The 16246-nt window shown below is 39.0% G+C and overlaps 2 protein-coding genes across 3 annotated transcripts in view; one reads left to right on the top strand and one right to left on the bottom strand.

Annotated features, from left to right (window-relative positions):
• The window catches only part of LOC149229075 (Pseudouridine synthase family protein), a 380432-nt gene that overhangs the window by 102659 nt on the left and 261527 nt on the right, over positions 1-16246 (bottom strand). The gene's annotated exons all lie outside the window — the stretch shown is intronic.
• LOC149229076 (uncharacterized) overlaps positions 861-16246 on the top strand; it is a 29310-nt gene continuing 13924 nt past the window's right edge. Inside the window, exon 1 of the mRNA XM_089376870.1 lies at positions 861-1118. Coding sequence (XP_089232996.1) covers positions 861-1118 — 258 coding nt within the window. The remainder of the gene's footprint in view (positions 1119-16246) is intronic.

Genomic DNA, 16246 nt, shown 5'->3' with positions numbered 1-16246 from the left:
AATGGAATAAACAAGTAGGAGAAATTAAACCAAATAATGCAGTAGGGATTTCTAATGTGTCAGACTTAGAAATTTCAACAAAGGGGATCAGGGAGCAGATGAGCAACTAATATTCAGCATAGAGAACACATAGAGGAGCATGAGTCAGATGATACACATAGAGTGTGGGATGGGACATTTTTGGAGAGTCAGCTAGTGGCTCATGTTGAGCCCATGATGTTGGATGAGCAGACACCCTTGGGGCCACCCATCAGAGTGGAGCAGACGGATGTGCGGGCAACATCCAAGGAGGAGGTATTTGCAGACGCTTGTCCTCAGGAGGTGTTGAAGATTGAGAAGGTGGTCTTGCAGAAGGCTAGTAGACGGCAAAAGTTGTTGGAGATGTTGGTGCATCCATCTTTGGGTCAACCCACTGATGAGGTGTGGGTAGATGCGCAGGCAATTGGTAGAGCTACAGGACTTTCAGGGAGCATCCCTCTCCTAGAGTACATAGATAGGGCTCGCTGCACAGTGTGCCCATTTTTTCCCATTACAGTGAGAGAGGAAGGATTTCTCGGACATGTTTTCATTGGTTAGGTAGAGCATCAGGACTTAAGCATGGACCAGTATCAGCATAGCAGATGTATCCCTTGCACAGGTGTCCATACATTAGATTGGCATGAGATCATGAGTTGGTATCCTATTGATGATGTGATATCCTTAGTCAGGGGCATAGTAGAGCGGAGACCCCAAACATGTCAGAGACTACATGCTCCAGTTAGTTGTGGGATACAGGTTGACAACTCTTCAGCATTCCTTCCCAGCATCAGTAGAGTTGGATTAGCGGTGGATTGAGTCAGGGGTTGGACTGGAGAGAGGTGATGAGTTGGTACGCAGTTGGTGGGGCAGCATTCACAGCTGGAGTTATAGCACAGCAAGAGTCGTGGAGCATTGATGCTCCTTCTTGGTGGCATTGGGATCCAGGAGCATTTGTCGATCACAAGTTCAGTTGGAGATTGGTCTGGGATCCAGGCATTGAGGGATCCGTTCATGGTGAGATGACACAGGGGCAAAGCATCACCGAGCGATTCGTATGGGATCCTGGCATTGCGTCTCAATTACGTTGGGCCACCAGATTGGTCCATAGATTTGAATTTCTTGAGGGCGAGCAATCTTGAGGCGAGAGGAATGTAATCTCCCCATTTGTATTTTCCTCCATGGTACAACTGGAGTGGATTTCTAGGATAGTTGATGGCCAAGTCAATGGAGCAGGTTTATGTCATTAGGGGTTTCGATGGAGTTTTAAGGGGTTATATGGGATTTGATGGCAATTGCTTGGCATATTTCATCATCCGCACAATTTGTCTTCCATTCCATCGCATTCCAACAACTTTCAAAATTAGCATTACTATGGGGCCTAACTTAATTAATTATGCTCGTGGTGGCATTCCGAGGAGATTAATTGATGGAACACCTCAATGTAATAACTCGTTGGAACCGGAATGAAAAATTACTTTAATTAGTCATTTAATTAAGGAAAAATAATTCATCAGAGGAAATGGGTCAAAAGTGACTTAAGTGAAATAAAATAAAATTAAAAGGTCATTTAAGATAAATTCAATGGAGGAGCTTCTAGAATAATAATAAAATAATAAAATAAGATGCTTCTAGAGGCTTGGAGATCTATAAAAGAGGAGGAGGAGGCCATTTAAAGACATCTTGGATTTGATATTGTTTCTGATATGAGAGGTTGAGAACCTAGTTCTCTACTCCATTGGTAGCCCCAGGAAGGAAACCCTCAGGTGATTCGATGAGATTGGGCAAGTACCCATCTCCCTTGGTGAATTCATTCAGAATTCACAAGAGCTCTTATTGTTTACAGTTTCAATTTGGAGAGGCCAAATCCAGTGCTATAGCAGACACATTTTGAAGCTGGATCTAGTTTGCAGTAGTTGTTTGAGTTTCTTAGCCATTTTCCAGCTATTTCATATTGCTATGTACTCTTATTTTTGGTTAATATAATAAAGTTGAGATTTCCTTCTGCTCATCACTATTATTTGCATGTTCTATGTTGTTAAATTTCACATGGCAAACTTATGTTTATGAGAGGAAATTCTATGTGAAGGGTTTGTTCAAAATTTATTTCATTTAGGACATTACACAAAGAATATCCGCATGGGTCTCCAACTAGATCAAGCAAGCATGTGCTCTATCTTAAAGGACTAGAGTGATGGCACAATCCCTCCCTTGTCTCCCTAGGTGAGCCAAAACCCCGTCTAGGCCCTGGATCAACTGCCACATGTGTGGTACAAGTATGTTGTTAGCTCGACAATGTGGTCCAAGTCCATCATCATCGTGCTGAAGGATCCCTTGGTGTGGCTATGTACTCTCTGCTATGGTGGAGGCCCATGGCTCTCAACACTCACCCTACAAATGCCAATATCACCCTAGAGGGCTTGGACCCCATATAGGGAGACCAAACCCCAAGATAAAGACCCACTTCCAATCCTGTATAAGATCCAATGTGTCCCCTCACCTTCCAATACAACAATTCATGAGTGCAATTGAGCAAATGAGTTTACAAGTCATGGAACCAAGTGGGCACTTCATAGCAAGGTTGCTTGAGAGCGAGAGTGGGAGCGAAAGTGGGAGCGGGGAGCAACATTTTCAAAAGCTCCTGGTTCGGGAGCAAATTTTTATATAATATATATTTTTATATATTTTGATGCATATATGTCAACAAAAGCATGTAGAATGATGAATTAGATATAAAAGCATTAAAACATTCATTGAACCATATAACATCAATCATCTAGAAGTTATAATCTTCATCAACGATGTCCACAAGTTAGTAACATACAACATATCGAGTCTCATGATTCATCAATCTTAAAGTTTCAAGCTTTCAAAATTTGATATATAACATTTATCATCATTGATCACTAAAGTTGTAACTTGTACTTGTAACCATTACCATTACCAAGTAACCAAACGATAACAAAGAATATCTAACATGAAATGAAATGTTTCAACTTTCAACTTTCACGAAGCATCATATTCATAATTCATTACCAATGAGTTATAATTACCAACTTCAAACTTAAATTGTCATATATTGTTTATGTGAAAATTCTATCACTGCAGCAACTAATTTATTTTTCCGATGTATTCCATAAAAAGTTATTTATGAAATTACTTCAATAAACATTAAAATAAATATTGTTGCAGATATCACACCGTAATACAGAAACAAACATATGCACAAGTATTAACACATTGACACAGATATTTTGGACAACTGTCCCCAGAAAAACCCAATGTGGGAAAACCAGTGCAGCAAGGGAGGATTTTATTATTCAGCAATTCTTCAGTACAATAGGGTGCCAAACTGGCTTACCCATAGAGAGATATAATTCTCCAGCACTTCTCCCAATCCTCACGTCAGCCCGACTGACCTCTGCGTGGCTCTCAAACCCTCTGCGTCAGACCTGGGCCTCTCTAAGTCACCCACGCAGGCCCAACTAGTGATTGCGCAGTCTTCTGTTGCCTCTGTGTCTACCTGAAAAGCCCTACGTCTGCCTCTCCTACCTCAACGCTGATCTCCAGTGGTTGATCCTGCCTCTCTGCTCCGTACTTGCTACCTCTTGACTGCTCACCAGACCACTGGTTCAATTTCTCAGTTAACCCCGCTCCAGAAATTCAACTAACTGGTCTCCCTCAGTGAGTTCTCCAAGTGACCCTCAAGCCTCCTCCTACACTTTTCTCGTTGACGAATCAACAACCAAGATTAAGTCCCTAATCAACGACTAAGATTAGATCTGGCTTGATCCATGACTTTTGGACCCTTCTAACACAGTTTTATATTAATTCACATTAATATTTTATTTTCCCTAAGTTTATACTTAGGGACTCTATTAAAATATTAATTATTTTAATATCTCCCAAACTGTTTAGAATATGCCCAAACCCTTTCTAGATATTGGAGATTTCATGTGCCTTAGTCTCTCCACCAATTTTTGTGGCTAAAGCACATCCGCTAGTACCCCAAATCAACACTCCCTCTTAGAGAGGATTGTGCTCTAGTAATACTCATCACTGAGTATCACCCTGATCATCTACCATTGGTCCCTGTGTTGATGCTAAGCCTCCCTGCCCAACATTCTCTGCACTGTTGCATCATGTATTGTTGCCCATGGCTCTGCTACTGCCATTGTTGCATCTGTACAACAACTCCCTCTGCATCTGTGCTATTTTTGGTCCTTTCTCCCAACACTGCATCTGCACTGCAACTCCCTCTACATCCTTGCTGTTATCACTCCCATTTCTGCTACCGAAACGGGTTCTTTACCATCCCCATCTTTACCCTGAAGTAGTCAAACTTTGTCTTTCCAAGGGTCTTGGTGAGGATGTCCGCCACCTGTTCTCCTATAGGAGTGTAGCTCAACTATAAAGCTCCTTGTTGGACACAGTCCCTGACAAAGTGACACCAGATATCAATATGCTTCGACCTATAATGAAAAACAGGATTCTCAGAGAGCTTGATGCAACTTTGATTATCGCACATGATCCTGGTCGCCTCCATATTCCTTCTAAATATGTTCACAAGCAGTTTTCTAAGCCATATGGCCTCACACGAAGTTGTGCTTGTCGCCATATAATATTCCTTAGATGAACTCAGAGCCACAGACTTTTGTTTCCTACTGCACCAGGAGGTCATTCCTGATCCAATGTTGAAACAGTATCTAGAGGTACTTTTCCGATCCACTAACCTTCCTGCCCAATATGCATCAGTAAATCCACTCAATCTGATATCCTTACTCCTAGTGTACAAGAGTCCATAATCTGGCCTGGTATTGACCAAATACATCAGGGACCCTATGAGCTGCCTGTATAGTGTGGGATTGACATCCTTGTCTTTTGATGCATCAATCTTCTTCCAGTTGGTGATCATTGGCGTAGCCATAGGTCTACAATCCTCCATCCTGAATCTTTTCAAGATTTCTGTAGCATACCTCCTTTGCCCAAGGAAGATTTCTCCCTTCTACTGCCAAACTTCCAACCCTAGGAGATAGTGCATTCGTCCCAAACCGTTCATATCGAATTTTGTGGCTTGATTCTTCTTGCAGTGCCCAATGAGTCTGGATGATCCTGTCAGAAAGAGATCATCCACATATAATACTAAGATTAGCGGCTCGTTCTCTACAACCAGATAGTAGAGATTCGGATCCGCATCACTCTTGACAAACCCCATCTTCTGCAAGTAGCCATCTATTTGACCATACCATGCTCTCGGTGCCTATTTCAGCCCATATAAGACATTCTTCAATCTGCATATATGAGACTTCTTCTCATGAGTCTCAAATCCTTTTAGTTGTCAATGTATACCTCCTCTTCTGTTAACCTGTTCAGAAATGTCGTTTTGACATCCATTTGATGGATCTCCCATCCCATCTGGGCTGCAAGAGATATCACGGTCCTAATAGATGTATACCTAGCTACCGAGGTGAAGGTCTCCTCATAGTCAATCCCTTCTTTTTGAGCATACCCCTTAGCCACAAACCTGGCCTTGTATTTCTCAACACTACTGTCTGCAACGTATTTGATCTTGTAGATCCACCTTGAACCTACCACTGATCTGTCCTGAGGTCTTAGCACCACTTCCCAGACATCATTTACCATTATGGAGTTGTATTCCTCTACCATCGCATCTAGCCAAACCTGATGTTGAGTTGCCTCCATGAAACTAGCAGGCTCCCCATCCTGAGCTACTAATGCCTGATATCTATCTGGTTGTTTTCGCTCCCTCTTATTGTTTCTTGGCACACCGATGAAGTCCTCTGCATCTCGCAGAATCTGATGAAGTTCCCTGCTAGTTCTTCCTCTGCCAGCAAGTGCTTATGTTCGCTCCTCCTCCTCATCCTGAGAATCTTCTTGTCCTGAGGAAGAATTCTTTACTTATGTTGGTTGAAGAGGTTTAACCAATGGCTCCTCTTTCGACTGCTCCTCGGAAGGCATCTCGCGAGATCTTCTGAAAGCCCTGTCCTCCATGAACTTTACATCTCGTCGTACTACTACCTTCCTACTCCCTGGAAGATAGATTCTGTATGCCTTAGCATTCTCGCTATATCCTACTAGATATCCCTTTTCCGCAGTCTGATCCAGCTTCTTCCTCTTTTCTTCGGGTATGAAGCAATATGCTAGACTCCCAAATATCCTGAAATGACTAACTTCAGGTGTCTTCCCTGTGAAGACCTTCTCTAGAGTAATCTTGCCTACTGCCCGATGAGGAGTCCTGTTCTGAAAATAGATTGTTGTGCTGCATGCTTCTACCCACAAGAATTTTGGCATATCCTAATCATACATCATGGCCCTAGTTGCTTCTACAATAGTCATTTTCTTTCTTTCTGCCACCCCATTCTACTCCGAATTATATGGAGTTGTCCACTCTCTTTTGATGCCCTCTTTAGCGCAAAAATTAGCGAGGTCCTCATCGACATATTCTCCATTGTTATCTGAGCGCAAAACTTTTATTTTCTTCCCAGTCAGATTTTCCACCAAAGCCTTGAACTCCTTGAATCGACAGAAAACCTCATCCTTGTTTTTCAGAAAATAAATCCAAGTTTTCCTTGAGTGGTCATTAATGAAGGTAAAGAAATACTCGGCACCACTGAGAGCTTTGACAGACATAGGTCCGCAAATATCAGAGTCTATCAATCCTAGTACACTCTTGGCCCTGTGTTTGCTCCTAGGAAATGTTGTCATGGCATACTTTCCTAGAGCACATATCTTGCATACATCATCTCGTTCCGTACTCAGATCCGAAACTCCTATTATAGTACTCATGAGAATTCTCAGAGCTCCATGGTGCAAGTGACCCATTCTTTTGTGCCAAAGTTCATTTAAGTCCTTGTCTCCAAGACTGCCTGTTAGTGCCATTGGTGATTCTAGTTGAAATATATACAACCGATTACTTTTGATCCCGATCTACACTTTCTCTTTCTAGCTCGGATGTTTGACATATACCTTCTCTTTGATGAAGTAGCGGTCATAGCCCTTGCCTTGTAGTTGCGCCACAGAAAGTAAATTCATCCACAATCCTGGTACATGCAGCACATTTGTAGCACAGAACCGGTCTTCGGATTCTATTTGAAAAACTATGGCACCCTTCCCTACTGGAGTACACTTTGCCTTGTTCCCAATGGTGATCTAAAAGTTCATATTCTCTTCTCAATATTCTGAGAAACACTCCTTGATTCCCGTCATATGCCACAAAGCTCCACCGTCTATATACCATACTTTTGATGATGCAGCACTAGTCATACATGCCACTTCTTCTTCTAGCTTGGAAGCCAACACAATGTTGCACGAAGCGGAGGCGAAGCGGAAGCGTTTTTTGGAAGCGGGGATGCGGAAGCGTCATTTTCCAAAAATCTAGGAAGCGAAGCGTCCGTGGAAGCGTCTGCTATATATATATATATATATATATTGCATTTATACCCAAAACAAACATCCCAAATACCAAATTAATTGTAGAAGACATGAAAACATGCATATTTTTGCATAAATCAAGATAGATATAACATCGATTGTACATTAATGATTAATTATTCGAGCATCAACCATTTAGATGCATCAATCATCTAGAATCTAGATTCTTCTCCTCTTGTCTAGCCTTTGCCTCTACCTCGTTTGTCTAGGGATATTAGTCAAGACTCAACATTGCCTAATTTTGATCAAACTACCAATTCAAGACTTAAAATATGGTAGAAAATGCTTAACATGCTTGATCGATGATTTTGACTTGATTGAAAGGTAATTTTTTGCTAAGGGCGTGCTGCGTGACAGAGGAGTTCAACAATTAACACCACCAACACTAGGTTACATATAGGGCTTGGTGCTCTTGATTAAATGCTAATCACATACCTTCATACTTGATATAATCTAATGAAATGCCACAATCCCATTGATCCTGAATTCCTGAAAACTGTTAAGTCTGCTGAATTTTGAATAGGATATGAAATTCTATTTTCTCCATATGAAGTCCAATGAGGCTAGAACCACTCTCAAACATCCTGAGTCATTTCATGGTAATGTTAAAAATTTAGGTAAAAGGATGAAAATGAAAAATAAAGGAGAATGTCACTTTTACTTTAAGAATTTAACATTACCATGAGGGAGCATCTGCTATATTTATATTTTTTTTGCCTTCATTTGTCACCCTAACCCAAGGTGGACCCACCCCCAACAAGCAAACTCACCTAAAATTAAAAAAAAATTGAAAAAAAAAAACGAAGATGTTAAAAAAACAAAGATTTCCACCTTTGTGTGAGCAAATGGTGTCATGATATTAACCATGAAGATGTTAAAATGAAACTTTTCATCTTTTCATTAAATCGAAATGTAATGGATTGGTTCATAGAATTACCTGCTAACAGTTTTGATTCTCTAGAATCAATCATTGACACCTTTGAAGAAAAATATGGAGATGAAAGAAAGATCAAAGTGAAAACAAATGAGAATGGTAAGGATCTCATCAAGGAGTTGACTCAAATGATTAAGGATATGCAACTCAACCAAGCTCAACTCATTAAGACCCTGGAGGTAAATCATGCACAAGCAATAAAGACCATGGAAGTCAATCATTCTAATTAGATGACCTCTATTCAAAACAAGTTGCTCGCCATGGAAGAAAAACAAGTGCAATTAATCAACACCATGGAAACGAATCATGTCAACGAAATAAGTGTTATGAAGGCTAATCAAGTCACTTTTCAGAATAGGTTGGATGAAATGGAAGGACTACAAGTACAAAAATTCCAACTTAGGTTAAATGACGAATGGGAAGAGAACAAAGAAACAAATCATAAGCCTCCCGATCCACTGAAGCAATCTTCGTCTCATTATGAGGAGGTTATTTACTCCATTGAAAAATGGCTAATTGATGGAGACTTGGACAGCAAGGAAACTAAGGAGAATCAGGTTTACACTTATCAAATTGATCCATCACCCATGTTAGAGCATAAGCAGAATGGACAAAGGAAAGTCAAAGAAGTCTTGGATACTTCAAATTTTCCATCAGATCGTCTTCAAAATTGGACAAAAAGGTTTACTTTGATCACCTCAACATCAACATCACAATCTATTAAGAAGAAAAGAAAAAAAAGGAAAGGATTTGGTAAATCTAATGGCCATGTTCAACACAGTGTTGGGATTGATCAAAGTCCTCAAATATTCAGAATTGGACAGGGATCTGCCTGAAAGTAATCAGGTTCTCAGCATGAACTTCATTAAGGGCATCTGATGCTATGGGCATCTTTTTGTATCATATTTCTAACCTTATCCCTCATCATTTTTGTTTAATTAGTTTTATTTCATAAATAAATTGTCATTTGTACTCTTGAAATAAATTTCTATTAGTTTGTTTATGTACTCTATTTCATTTGATGATATTTTGAATGGATACTGCTGATATATGTCTTTTGTCAATGGATGCAAATTCCAAGTTCTTGCACACTATCACTTTGTATCTAACATGCATTCCCATATGGTGTCAAATGTTAACCACTAGAGTGGCACCTGATGATTATATGAAGACTCCATACCCAAGGATGATCCAGAGAACACTTGTACCATCAGATATCATCAGTCAACAAAGTTTTTTAACTCTACTTCTATCTTCGTATCATCTTTCTTGTACCCAGATTCCACACCCTACAAGGAATTGTAATAAGTGATACTAATAATGATGAGTTTTGATTATGTAACAGGCCTAGGATGTTGGGACTCGATCAGCAAATGAATACACCTTGGAATGTTTTTTTTATCTGGTTAATTATCGTTTCTTCATCAGAGGTGGCTAATTTTCCGAGTTTTTACACTCACATTTTACCCCAAAGCTGGGGTGACAGTTTGAAGGTTGAGCCCCTAACGCAACTTAGTGTCTAGAGTCGATGTATATTACCATACTAGATCACACAAAAAAACCATGGAATTTGGTTAGGTCAAGGTAGTCATTTTTTAATTTTTACATTTCCTGCAGATCAAAAACTGCAAATAAAATTGTACTTGTAATGTAATAAATGATGTCTGAGAAGTTGTATGGGGTATGAGTAATGAAATTTACACCTCTCACCCTCAACATTCTACTATGACACACTTTGATGGGTTAAAAACGTATTTTGAACCCTCAAAACCCACTTTTCATAAGTTTAGTGGGAAATCCGGCAATTAATTAAGCCAAAAATTAAATAAATGGAGAAAAATAAATATCCACACATGCTAAATGTTGTGGAAATGAGGTGGAAAATTATGGGGGAGTTAAAGTGAAGTCCCAAAGTGATGTGGACTCCTAAAATCAATGAAAGGACATATGCTCAAATAAAATCAAATTTCTGTCATTAAAGGAGAAAGCTACTTACTTGGAAATTCGAGTCTGTGAAGTTACTGCACATTTGGGAGGATTTGGGAGAATATTTGGTGGAGATTTTTGTGCGAAATTGTCCCCACATGGGTTACCACCCATATACACTTGTCATTCTATCATAAAATTCGAATTTGGCACACAAGGGAAGAAGAAAATGATGTCCACTTGCCAAAATTCGATTTTTACACTTGGCATTGGAGCTCCATCCAACAAATTCGAATTTCTCTTTGGGATTATCACCTCACGCCACTTGTTTAATCACTTCTACATTGGGATTGACTCCAATGCCATTTTTCATTGTCATTCTTCATTGGGATTTGCTCCCAACTCTCTATATAATAGAGCCACGGGCTCTCACATTGTATCAGGTAACACGAGCTATTGTGCTTAAGGAGACTCTGCGGGATTGTATTCACTACTTGTAATATAATACAACAGTCTTTGGGGTAAAGCGTGATGGTGTTCTTCTCCTTGCATGTGTGGTAAATTCTTGATTTGTTGTCATGCTTCTATTTATTTCCTCATGTCATTATTTCTTTCATGCTTGTTTCAAGTTATGTTAGTATGCAACTATCTCATATTAGCATAAGAATTAATTATTTGCTATAGGAAAAGAAATCTTGTAGTGGATAATAAATTATCTCTAGAAGTTCTTTCCACTGCACTTATTTAATTTCATGTCGATTTAATGATTTGTGGTGAAGTTTTGTAGATGAATCATTATTTGTTCAAGCTTTTCAAGCGTAAGGGGAAATTCTCAGAGGAATCAACCCATTCTTGAAAAATATTCAAGGAGAACCTGCATGTTTTGAATTCCAAGGTCTCATCTATATCTTATTTGTGTCTTGCAGGGATTCTTTCAAGTTTCTTAAAGCTTTTATTTCTTGCATCAAAATATCAAACTTGGAAAAATTTATTTTTTACGTAGTGTACTTCATTTTTCAATATCTGGCTATTTCAAAGAGCTAAGGCATAGCTAGTCAAAGAGGAGAGTTTCCTCATACTCTTTGGCCTAGCCTCTTGTAGATTATTTTTGTAACATACTTTGTTGTCATCTTGGTCTAACATTTCAGTTATTTTTGTATCATTTTGAGCAAGATAGTTTCCAACTTTCCATGCTTTGATTTGTAGACTTATTCATCTTGAAAGAATTTATAATATCTTGTGCTAACAATTTAGTGTTTCACTCTTCAAGTTTATTTTGGCTTTCCATTTGAAAGCATTTCACTTCATTTTAAACAAAATACAATTTCATTTCTTAAAGAGCAAATACTTGGAAGGCACTGGTTGTGTATGTATTTGATGCTTATCTTATGATGGTTATTGCTCATATCATTTTTTTGCTTATAAATCTTAAAAAGATAATCTATTTAACTCTAACAATTCTCCTAGAAACTCACATCTCTTTAACTTAAATTTTCATTATGGACCACCCCCCTTAGCTAACCTAGGGGATAGCTCAAACAGAGAGAGTCGGGATTAGTTTGACAACCCCTTCTCTAAGTTCATTGCCACCAACCACACGTTATGGGGTTGAAGGTTTTTCTCACTGACTTGTAGGTAGGTGTAGGTGGCAAGGTCAACAAGCTCAAGAGATTCTTATGGAATCCATCAAGGATTCCCTCGTAGCAGGATTAGAGACATCAAAGGAGATATATGATAAGCTGGTAAAAATATTCTCTGAAGATGTTATAAAGAAGGTCACATCACTTAGATCTAACCTACACAAATTGAAAAGTATCAAAGGATAAAGCGTTATCTTCATAAGATCTCAATTGCAAGATCTAGGAGAGATAATCCTCATTGTTCTAAATACACTAACTGATGAACAAGGTAACAAATGTCTATGAGGATAAGAAGGCTATCCCATTCAACAACGTGTCGTCTCTTTGCAAGATAAGAGAAGACAGGTTGAGGGCAAAAAGAATTCAGACATTTGTCGAAAGGAAAGAAGGGCATAGCTAAGATTCAATACTATGAGCATTATAGGAAAGATTGTCCTAAGCTTAAGAAGAGTAATAAAAAGGATGATAGAGAAGCAGTCCATTTCACCAAAGAAGTGGGGGAAGCAGAAAGAAGAAAAGCATTAGAAGAGCGAGCTTGTGACATCACCATAGGAAACATGAAGGATGTCTGGAACAAAATCTATGGCAGTCAACTATGAGGGATATAGCTTTTGGGAACCTCATTGAAAACTTAAGGAAAGGAAGAAGTCATCCAGGACAAGGCTCATCATACATCAAAAGGGTAACATTTCCTGGATAGGCATATGCAAGATCCTCAAGATTCTCTAATGGAATCTTCATCAAAAGGTTCACCAATCTAGAGAGGAAGCAAGTGTTGGGATGATGGTATGATGACATAAGAGATGAAGTAAATCAAGGGTTAAATCTCTTTTCAATCAATTAAGTCGTTGGAAAAAGCCTAGATGACCTAAAGGCAAATGAGGTGTGTATGCTTGTATTCAATATTATAAAGTCATGTTGTATGGTTGCAGGTAACATGGATCACCGCTCTATCTTCAGAAGCATGATCAAAGGAAAGGAATCTCCTCCAATGAAAGGATGTCGGAAGGCATGGGTCATACTAGACGAAATCAACATAATATGTCTTCATATGAAAATGAGGTGCTTGAAAGTAATTAGAGGAAATTTGATTGAATGTTCCTGGGAATGATATATGTGAAAAAAGAAAGGAAGAAATCATAGACTATGAAACCATTGAAGGAGGCATTCAACATCCGAGACCAAGAAGATTTGACTAGGAGATCTCCCAGAAAGATATGAAGACTCTGATGGAAGTCTGAAAAAGATGGAGACACTTGACAATGGATATATTAGGGAGATATGTCAACACGTATGCAAGATGTTGATGCAAACAGTTAGATGTCAGGATGAAACACCATCACAAAGGTAATTTTGATTTAAGTGTTCATTTCTTATTTTTGAACAAATATCTAGATGGGCTTATGCAGGATTGCCAAAGAAGAACTTTGGATGTCTTCCAAGAGGACCATATAGAAGGATGTTAAGATCCTTCCGGAAAATATGGCATGAAGAAAGCAGCAAGTCATGAAGCAAGGCTAGATGTAGACTAATGGATCTCTTTCTGATGAAAAAAATGATGACATGACTAACTCATGGATGAAAGTGATGAATGGTCTATGCCCTATGAAGAAGTCCCAAAAGATGAAGACTCTATGACGAAGGAATTCATGACATCTAAGGAAGGAGTTCTTCAAGCAGCTAAGGAGTATTTTTTTTTGGTAGCACCGAATGTGCTCTAAGTCTCAAATTTTGCAGGGAGGCTTGGACACATGCATTCTCCAATACCCAGAAATCGTTTTGGGAAATTCCACCTGAAGACAATTTTATTAAAATAATTAATTATTTTTTATGGGTCCCTAAGTCCAAACTTAAGAAATTTAAATAATTAATGGGTATTAATCTAAACTATGGATGAAACTTCTAGAAGAAGGCAGAGATCAAGTCAATAGTATTTCTATTTTGCATGGTTCAATTATTGGTTCCAAATCATTTTTGGGGTGAGAGTAGGTAGCTATCATAGTTACCTGTCAAAAATTCTGCTACTATATTGATTCAACCAAACCTAAAAATAAGAAATCGGAAGTCTCGCACCAAGAGAAGAATGAAGGGGAGGAATAGCTAATTCATGAACACGGAAAACACTTTATTATTCTGTTTCAATATGATCACAGCCATTGATTAGGATCTAATATGGGTTGTTGATTGATCAACGAGAGGATTATAAAAGAAGGCTTGATGGGCACTTGGAGAGGACACCAGAGGCAGAGACTCAGTTACCTGAGTAACATCAATTTTCTCACTGGTCAAAGTTCGGCAAGAGAAAATCAAATCAGAGAGAGTTGCAGGTGAGAAAGAGAGAGAGGTATCAGTATCAGTTGGGAGTGCAAGGAAAGAAGACGCAGAGCAGAGGGAGGACAACATAGAAGTTGTGACGTAGAGAGAGATAGCGCGGGGCAGTTTGACATTGGGACAACATGGGAAGGTTGACACTAGGATGCAGTGAGACGCAGAGGGAAGAGAAGCACTTCTCTTGGATCAGAAACTTGTTAGGAAGCATCTGTAAATTTTCTCATAGAGAATCCTCTTTTGTTTGGCTGGTTGTATCTTGTACATGAGATTTTTGCTGAAGTATAATAAAGAAACCCTCATTTGTTGCACCAGTTTTCTCACATTGGGTTTTTCTGGGGACGAATGTCCAAAAATAACTATCATCGTGATTATATTTGTGCCAATGTTTTTCTTTGCATTTACTTTATGCAGTTTTTTAATTATGAAAGTTGCAGTAGAATTTATTTCGATATTTGCCGTAAGAACACTATGAATGACTTATTTCTGAGTTAATAAGTAGAAGAAATAATATTAATCACTACAGTTGGATTTCAATTTAGAAATTTTGACATGGTATCAGAGCTAAGCTGAAGCAAGAAGAAAAGAGTCGGAAGGCCCAACGTTGAAGGAAGAAAGGAATTCGAAATTCCTGCAAAGGCAATAATTCGAATCCCTAGAGAGTTTGCGCAATTCAGGCCTGGAGGACTAGATTTTCATGGTAAAAGCTCTCTCTGAGTGAGTCGGCAGAGAGATAACATTTCCAATCGAAGTCTGTAAACAAAAAAAGGAACAACACAGCAAAAGATTCAGCGAAGAGGGGTTGGATGCAGTTTTTCCTACAACAGTTGTTGGGGTAGGGTAGCGTCTTAAATCGGTTGAAAATAGTGCAAAGATGGATACTCAAAGTGTCTCAAAATTGTCTTCCAAATTAGAAGAAGAATTCGCATGCTTAGCAAATTCAACGTCAACAGATGTTTGGTACATTGATAGCAGGGCTTCAGCTCATATGACTGGAGTACGAGAACATTTCTCGAGCTATCAAGAAGAACAAATGGACTTCCAGATTAATATGGGAAACAGAACGAACTGTACTCCAGTAGGGAGAGGCACCATAGCATTTCAAACAAAAGCAGGGACCAGCATCCGAGCCACCAATGTTCTTAATAGGCTAGGATTAGGAATGAATCTGATTTCAGTGTCCCAATTACAGGACAAGGGATATGATGTCTACTTCATAGGAAAGAAAGTATACGTCAAGCATCCAAGCTGGAAGAACAAGAGACAAATTGGGACTCAAAGAAACAAATTGTGTAGCTTGCAGTTTGAGTCTCCAATGGCACTGATAGGTAGCAACTATAATGGTGAAAAGGAATGAAATGAATTATGGCATAAGCGAATCGAACACTTAGACCATGGAGCATTGAGAATGCTGCGAGAGACTATTCCAGGAGTACAAACCCTTAGTAGTGAGCATAAAGAGGATTCGTGCTAGGGAAGTACGCTAAAGCAGCTTTTTCCAGAAGTAACAATAGAGAAAATTGTGTATTGGGATTGATACACTCAGATATCTGTGGTCCAATGTCCACAAGAGCTCTTAGTGGTGGCAAATACTTCGTCACCTTTATTGATGATCACTCTAGAAAAACCTAGATCTATTTCTTAAAGACCAAGCATGAGGTCTTTGATTGATTCAAAGAGTTTAAGGCTCACGTTGAAGATATGATAGGGAAAAAGATTAAGGTATTGCATTTAGATAATGATGGAGAATATACAGACAGAGACTTCACAGATTTCTGCAAAAAAGAGAATAGACAGCTCTATATAATCTGGAGCATAATGGAGTAGCAGAGCGGAAAAATAGAACTATTGTTGGGGCAGCCAAAGCTATGTTGTATGATCAGGATCTACCTAAGTTCTTATGGGCAAAATCTTGCAAAATGGCGGTGTATATCCAGAATAGAACTCCTCA

This window comes from Pinus tabuliformis, chromosome J (assembly GCF_031772625.1).
Source record: "Pinus tabuliformis cultivar Carrire ecotype Pingquan chromosome J, CPIR1, whole genome shotgun sequence".
NCBI lineage: Eukaryota > Viridiplantae > Streptophyta > Pinopsida > Pinales > Pinaceae > Pinus > Pinus tabuliformis.
The sequence above is the reverse complement of the archived record's forward strand: the minus strand, read 5'-3'. Positions and strand labels throughout refer to the sequence as shown.